At 41.9% G+C, this 8,073-nt stretch overlaps 1 protein-coding gene across 1 annotated transcript in view; it reads right to left on the reverse strand.

The window, feature by feature from the left end:
• Nucleotides 1-8,073, reverse strand: part of hspg2 (heparan sulfate proteoglycan 2) — a 93,896-nt gene that overhangs the window by 25,103 nt on the left and 60,720 nt on the right. The window contains exons 36-47 of the mRNA XM_087176427.1: nucleotides 7,564-7,647; nucleotides 6,383-6,475; nucleotides 6,207-6,299; nucleotides 5,871-6,101; nucleotides 5,648-5,761; nucleotides 5,437-5,564; nucleotides 4,847-4,933; nucleotides 4,663-4,721; nucleotides 3,791-3,955; nucleotides 3,500-3,610; nucleotides 3,062-3,162; nucleotides 2,536-2,716 (exon numbers count right to left, since the gene is read on the reverse strand). Coding sequence (XP_087032553.1) covers nucleotides 2,536-2,716; nucleotides 3,062-3,162; nucleotides 3,500-3,610; nucleotides 3,791-3,955; nucleotides 4,663-4,721; nucleotides 4,847-4,933; nucleotides 5,437-5,564; nucleotides 5,648-5,761; nucleotides 5,871-6,101; nucleotides 6,207-6,299; nucleotides 6,383-6,475; nucleotides 7,564-7,647 — 1,447 coding nt within the window. The remainder of the gene's footprint in view (nucleotides 1-2,535; nucleotides 2,717-3,061; nucleotides 3,163-3,499; nucleotides 3,611-3,790; nucleotides 3,956-4,662; nucleotides 4,722-4,846; nucleotides 4,934-5,436; nucleotides 5,565-5,647; nucleotides 5,762-5,870; nucleotides 6,102-6,206; nucleotides 6,300-6,382; nucleotides 6,476-7,563; nucleotides 7,648-8,073) is intronic.

Genomic DNA, 8,073 nt, shown 5'->3' on the forward strand with positions numbered 1-8,073 from the left:
GGGGGGGGAAGGGGGGGAGGGAACAGGTAAACTGACAGGTCAGTTCTCCAGGGTAACAGCAGTTTACCTTCCATCTCCCCCCAGAGACACTTAAATCCATCACTAAACTTGGGCCACTGTGGTTTTTGTCCAAAAAAAAAAAAAAAAAAATGTCACACATGTAAACATGCTAAAAAAATAATCATGCACTTGAATTCAATGGGCTCCACCTGGACATCAAGAATTAATTCTTTTTTCCTATATCAATTTCAGCTCATCATTGATTTCTTTTGCTACTGAAGGTTGGTGCCATTTAATTCATAGTTACATGCATTCAGTTTAATTTTCACACTTACCTGATATATTTATTGGTTATTGACATATGCACTGAAGTGTGCTGGTTAGAATGACCATACTGTTTGTAACATTTAATGGTTATGTTGCACTCAACATCAACTGAAAACAAAACACAACAATGCTCCAAAATGCCCCTTATGCTGTGAATTCAAAATCAAGATACACATTATACACACACACACACACACACACAAACAAACACACACACACACACACACACACACACACGGTGCATGAGAACTGTACAAGCAGCAAAAAGGGGAGATGAGGGTAAGCAGAATAGCCACACATGAGACATGCAGGTTAGTAGCAAGAAGCAATTTTAAACACTGAAACACTAGTTTTATTATTTCAGCTGACATACAGCTTGTGGTTATCCTCAACTGATTAAAATAACATATGATGATAAGCCCCAGCCATAAATTTTGCAAATCAGTGTGAGCTAGTGTCATTACTTTAATCAATTGTCTCCTTTTCACAAAATATTTTCACAGTTAAGATAAATACATTACAATGTGACATGTGTACATTACATCAGTTAGGTGTCCTTTAAAAAGAAACACTTTGAAAATGAGTAAAATCTTGACAGAAGCACCTTTGGTTATATTTGCAATCATATAGCCTTTGAGTCAATAAGAATAAACAAATTAAAAAAAAAAAACAACAGAGTCATGGTAAAGCACCCGAAGACCAGATGTCAAAAAAAAAGATTTAACATGTGACCTGTGATTTTTTTGAGGTGTAAGAGATATATAAAAATATTTTCTTATAAAACATTTGAGATTGCCTTAATGTAAACACACATCATGTTAAGTCATTGCATTCACATGGCCAATTCCCTTGAAAAAAAAGAAAAGAAATTCTAACATTTCTGATATATTTGATTTCATGGAAACATTTCAGGATAACATATTTCAGTCAATCAAAAAAAAAAAAAAAAAAGCAAAATGTGGCAACAGCATTGACAGGATGTAAATAAAAAGACCATAATATTACAATTGTAGCTGATTACTGACATAATTAGGATTAAAAAAAAAATTTTTTTTTTTCCCCTTTAAGAGTCAGCTCTTAAATATTTTAATAACTAAATCTGACAAGCAACAATCAATACAAACTGGACCGACTTCTGCCGACACTAAAGGAATGAAGGAGTGGTATTACAGTAGTACAACAGCAATTCAAATACAGGTTTAACCGACTGCATGGCTAATAGCACCATTTTTTCATCGTTCATCAACGAGACGATTAAGAGAGTAACACAGCAGACGGTAATGTCAGGAAGGAATAATGTATCGAGTGGAACGACACCAAAAAAAAACAAAACTAGTGGGTTTCCTCCTACTTCTCTCTTCCAGAATACACTGAAGTCTTCTTTGAATGTCAGTCGCAGAGTCACTAAGCACCCGTCGTGGCATCCACATTCCTCCTCACCATTACACGCTACAGCTCAGGCATGGGAGGGAGGGGGTGGGGGGCACCATGAGCCCAGAGTTAAAGACAGACACCAGTATCAAGCACCCTGCTAGTAAAACCTCTTAAAAAAAAGCAGTAAACAGCGACTCTACCAGTAATCGAGAAGCAACCAAACCACCACCGATTAATTCAACCAATGTGAAAAAGAGGAAAGAATAAAAAATAAAATAAAAAAAAAAGCAGTAAATTCAGTAGAGCGTTGGCGTCGGAAAGCGTTCCCCACAAATCACTGATCCGAAAGAGTGCTTATTTGTCACAAGTCTAGAGGATGTGTCATGACACCGAGTGCCCATTAGTTAAATCTAAAACTCCACACTTAACCCCATATGTTATCTGGGAGATTTGTAGTCTACAGTTTTAGTTTATAAACAGACCCACAAGCTGTATTTCTTCACGTGCAGCACAGAAAAATCCATTGATCAGAGCGAGTTAAATAAAGGCAGTAAGAAGAGCAGTATGATAATAAGACATGGCTTATATGTTGGTATCTGACAGCAGAGGCCAAAAAGCATTGGGAGTTAGAACTGTAAGCTTATTATGCTGTTAACCCAGAGCTAAGTGTTTACATTGCAGTCAAACAGAAAAGCATGCATCATTCCAAGCTGGAGGGAGGGGTGGGGGCGGGGACTCAAGTTTAAGGTGGGAAACTACAGGAGCCAGAGCTGGTAGTGGTAGGGTGGCAGGGGGGGTGATGAGTAATGGAATGCAGTGCCGAGGATCACGAACCTGGCACGTAGAGGATGGCGCTGCCCTCGTCCATGGCAAACATGTTGGAGCCCGTGCAAACGTAGACGCCAGCGTCCTCGGGCTGGACATTCTGGATCGTCAGGATGCCGTTGAAGTCCATGGCACGGTTGGGAAGTTTCCCGTTACCCATTCGGGTCCAAACCAGGGTGTAGGCTGGTGACTGTGGGAGGGGTGTGCAGACAGATGCAGGAGAATCATAAGATGCATGCAATGGGAGAAAAATAACACTCTAACTTTCTGGAAGCAGGAGGAAACAGGTGGTCTGTCTTTGTCCAGAGGAAGCAAAATCCACCGATTGGCATCTCTGTTTCCTTGTCTTTATGCTAAGCTAAGCTAAGCTAACCAGCTGCTGGTTGTAGCTCCACATATACAGTATATGAGAGTGGGATCTATATTCTCATCTAACTCTTGTGAAGAAAGTCAAAAAATGTCCTTTAAATGTAAAACTTCAAATAAGTAAATAAATAAATGAAGTAACATAATACTCATCATTGACCAGTGTTACCTTGCTCTTTGCAGTACAGATGAAGCTGACAGTAGACCCCACCCTGACAGTCTGGGCTTTGGGCTCCTCAATTGTCACCTCAATGGGTCTGGATTGGACACCTGGTGAAATGCAGAGACAATTAATTTATACTCATAGTTCATAAATACAGTTGGAATATTGCAATATTGAATAAAGTGAAAGTGAACTTCATTTGATCAATTATCAGTGGTAACATAAAAAAACATTTCAAAATCACTGTTGCACATATCTTATCCCAACACCTGCAAAGCTCCAGATGCAAAGAATGCACCACATCACAGTCAACTAAACTGTATGTAATCCGTGCATAAGCAAACTCGAGTTAAACCAGGGATGGTATCCATTTCTTGTGCTGCAATAAGCAGCTTGAGGGGAAAAAAACCTATTTGCTAATATGGAAGTGAGACTCATACTCACTTGTGACAACGATTTCAGCACGGCTCCTGTTGGTGCTGCGCTGGTCTCGGCAGGTGCAAACGTAAACGCCGGCATCACTCTGCTGAACATTGGGGAAGTACAGCTCTGCTCCTGCACACATGTCGTCCCACACAGTATGTATATTAATTATAGGCAATTTATGTGTTAAGATAAGTGAAATCAGAACTTTAAAAATGTATTTAAAACCAAAAAATGGAGTGCAAACATATTTCAATTTCTAGGATATAAAAGGTATGATCATAGGCCATGTGGTTAAAGTGTGTCCCTCACCTTGTCTGCGTCTGTCCGCACTGCCGGAGATGGGCCGCCCATCCTCTCTGGACCAGTAGAAGTAGTGCGGAGGAGAGCCAGACACCTGGCACCGCAGAGTGACAGGGCCACCCTGGGATGCCAAGACCCTCTCTGGATAAACCTTCACCACCAGGGAGGCTGCAGCTGCAAAGTGCAAAGGTCATAAACTCATCAGGGATCGGTTTCACGAAAGCGATTTTGCGAGCACTGCTTACATGCAGATAGGGGCAATGTCACATTTTATGACTGTTTGTTACTTAAACAAACGTACGAGTCCTACAGGGTTTTGGCGTGCTCGTGCATGGGCCTCAAATATGGCTTTTCTTTTGATTATAAAAATGATAAATTCGTAAATAATAAAAAGATTAATTATGCAGCTTGCATGTTGGAAATGTGATGAAATTGTTTACAGGATTGCTCTCTGAGAGTATTCATTTCACAAAGCAAGCTTGGGCAGTAAACTAGAGATCTTATTTGTGTTTCACAAAGCAAAACTGGGTGGACACCATTCAGTGACAACTTTTGTTTTTGGCTGGTGGTTAACTGCTAAAGAAATCTTCATCTTAATGGAAAAAGTTACATATTCTGACACTTCTTATAGAAGAGAAATGGGAAAAATGGGTTCAAATAAGGTCCAAGTGAACTGATCTAAACTGTGAAGTTAAGATCAGTTCACTTGTGACTTCTGTGAAGTCTAAGTTGATAAAAAACTAGACCTCCTACCCTCATGTCTTTTTCATTTGAGCTCATTGTGCTACAGTAAATATTTCAAGCACACACATACTGTAAGTATATTTTTGAACGTGAGCACAGTTTAATCATATTTCTATTAAAGCAAAATGTAGCCTTACCATCGTATGGGCGACACTTCTCTCTCTCCTGTGGGTTGCCAACATATCCAGGAGCACAACTGATGATGGCAAAAAAAATACAAAGGAAATTTAACCACAGTGTACCCTAATAAGTGCAGTTCATCAAAATCAACCACTTGAAACTATTCCAGTAACATCGAGAGAAAGTGCCGGGTTATCTCACCGCTCACAGTACTGGCCGGTGTAGCCAGGCTGACAGGCAGTGCACTGGTAGCCTCCATTTCCAAGGCTCTCACACGTAGGGGAGAACCTGTTACATGAGTTGAACACACACAGGCAAGAAGCTAAATTCTAGGTTCAGTATCAACGGATTCCCTGCCGAACCTATTACCAAGTCATTTAGTGTCACATTCATCTTTTGCAAGGCAGATTATAACAGGGGAACCTGAATGTGACCCTTGATCAAAGTGGATTTGCACGGGAAGCAGCTGAGATTCTCATATTTCACTAAAAGATTTCTACAATATACTTCAATTTTTTTACTTGCACTTGGCAAGATTTTGTATCCCCACTGACCCTGATCTATTGAAATGCTAGGATACAGAATCAGATGACTTGAGCAGGACAGTGAATATGCAATATTTGGTGCTAGTTGGCAGAAAACAGGTTAAAATAATTGAAACGAATCAAACTCCTGAATTTACAAGACAATGGAATTTGCTGTGAACAAGAGCAAGTGAGCCGGACACAGACTTGTCTTGAGCTAAAAATGGAGGTGGAATGCGAGGTCTTGTTATCTGTGCCAGTACTCACTGGTTGTCAGGGTCAGTGTGGGGGCAGGCGCAGGGCTGGCAGTCCTCTGGAGTGCCAACAGTGGGGTCGCCGAAGAAACCAGGGGCGCACTGCTCACAGAGCTCGCCCTGAGTGTTATGCAGGCAGCTCTGGAAGGTGAAGTACGTCATTGTTTAGAGATCTGTCCGTCTCATCAGGGTGATATAATACAGTAATCTACAGTGCGTCGTACCGTGCAAATGCCAGTCTCCGGATGGCAGGAGTCAGAGTGGCCGTTACATTCACAGAGCTCACAGTGACCCAGGTATAAACCTCCTCCAGTGCGAGTATATCCAGGGGCGCAGTCCTAAAATAGACATTATGATTTCAGATACATCAGGGAGCATTTTAATGAAGCAAAATCAGCTTGGATTGCTTCTGCTAAAGTCAGCAATTCAGAAAAGATGATGAATTACCTGGCAAGAGAGTCCCTGGTATCCAGGTGGACAGCGACACTGCTCTACCTCGAGGGCCTGCGCCAAGCCGCTGTAGTTGGGCACAGCGACTTCCATGTTGATATCAGAGATGCTGGAGGATCGCATCTCGGTAGAGTAGGATGCTCGGATGAGGATATCATCCAGATCAGCCAAAACCATCATCAGGTGCTCACGGGTTGCAGGCATGCCATCCGGACGGCGCCAGTTTTCCTATGAACCAAAAAGACAATGGCTATTCTCATCTATTCTCATACAATATGCTTCCTGACAACACTTCCTGTTGTCTATGTTACTCTGCAGCCCTGAGCCGCTCACCTCTCTAAAGACAATCTCAAACCGGTGAGTCTCTCTGCTGCCCTGCTGCCTCCTCTGCCAGGACTGACGAGCCACCAGAGTGATGTCGTTACCCTGCGGGAGCAACAGCAACAGGTGAGCAAATGCTACAAACACACGTGACCACGAGAGGAAAACAAGCGAGTCAGCATACTCACAATAATCTGCACGTCAGCATCGTCGAGCAGCGTTCCCCTTGGACCAGCCACGTAGGAGACGGTGTATTTGAGTTTACCTCCGTAAGAACCCACCTAAGGCAGGGTGAAGCAAAGGAAGAGGCTTTAGATCTCTCGCCAGGTCAAACACAGCTGCAGTTCCCGTGATGAAACAAAAACACAGAGCGACACAGGCTGTTTTGTAACATCAAATCCTGTGCGCAAGAAGGATGTGAAGAAGCATACTAAGAAGTTCTTTTGAATGTGTGAGATGGGGCTGAACAATACACAAAAAAAAATCAAAAAGAAAAAAAATCATTTGCAATTATTTGTGATTGCAATATGAGTCACAATTTTGGTTGGAATGCTGATTTTTGCATTTCATTTACACTGAGAAAAAATATAAAAATCATGATTTGATTTTTGTTGGGTCTGCAGAATATGATTTATAGGCCGAGGTCTCTCTGTAGCACCACAATGGTTAATTTATGGTCTGTTGTGGAACATTTTACCTTTATCAGCTTCTGTGATTTGGATATTGCACTTGGCCATATTGCGAGTTTGATAATATTTTGATTAATTGTTCGGCTCTAATGTGAGAGTTATAATGTTAACAGGCTGCTGTGATACTACCATGAATGTCACTAAATGTCAGTGTGGCAAATGCACTTAAGTCTCTTTTAAGTCTCCCAACTTTATGAAAGCAGAATAATAAATCACTGGAGGGGGCCTTTAATGACCCAGATGTATTTTGAACACTTCTTGACTTAAATGTTAAATTACAGACACCCAAGCAGGTAAATCCAAACATGTATTAAGGCAATAGTTCTGAAACTTTTTCACTTTCACTTCACACAAATTAGACCACAGACCCATTTGATAAGATTTTTGATTTTAGATATTTTGTTACAGAAAGTGTTTGAAAACCATGACCAAAACAGTCATACGCTCTATCATTGTGTACGAATTACAGCGAAAATAAATTATTCTCCCATTATATTTAGTACAGGAAGTCAAGAGGACTGAGGAGGGAGGGCTGGGACAAAGTTAAAGGGCACAGGGAATGTGGACAGGTGAGGGACTAAAGGGAAGGGAGTGTGATGGTGAGGACTGAGGGGTGGTGCGTTAAAGGTACGTGACCTCCAAGGGTTGACCAGGGGTCGGGGGGGGCAAGCACAAGTTACCTTATCCCCCGTGAACAGCGCTGGGAGCTGCCAGTAGAGCAGATCATCCTGGTGCAAGCTGAAACCTTTGTAGACCAGAGCGTACTGAGAGAGGCAAAGGAGGAAGGATAAGCACAAGAGAATGAGCCACAGAGGGAGAGAGAAAGAGAGAGAGAGAGAGGCAGCGAGACAAACATAAGCAGGCAGAGAAGCAGTACAAGCAGGCAAGCATGGAGAAGAGTAAAGCCTGACAAGACTCTCAGGACAAATGTGTGTGGCAAACAGCTAAACTCTTCTAAGTACACGCTCTCTAGTACAAGTGCTATTTAAGACTCAGGCTGACAGTTTGATAACAGCGTTTGAAGTTGTGCTGCGCTTTTGTCTGACAACCTTAACAACAACTTCCACTGTCAATAATGTGAAAATGACAGCTTAAGTTTTAAAGCAGACAACAGTATAATGACAGACCACTGTAAAACCAATGCTACTCTCAAGTGGTCAATTACAGTGACAGCACGGGGGGGGGGGGGG

This window comes from Seriola lalandi, unplaced genomic scaffold, assembly GCF_002814215.2.
Source record: "Seriola lalandi dorsalis isolate HSWRI2012SDOR001 ecotype SW California unplaced genomic scaffold, Sedor1 jcf7180002054554, whole genome shotgun sequence".
NCBI lineage: Eukaryota > Metazoa > Chordata > Actinopteri > Carangiformes > Carangidae > Seriola > Seriola lalandi.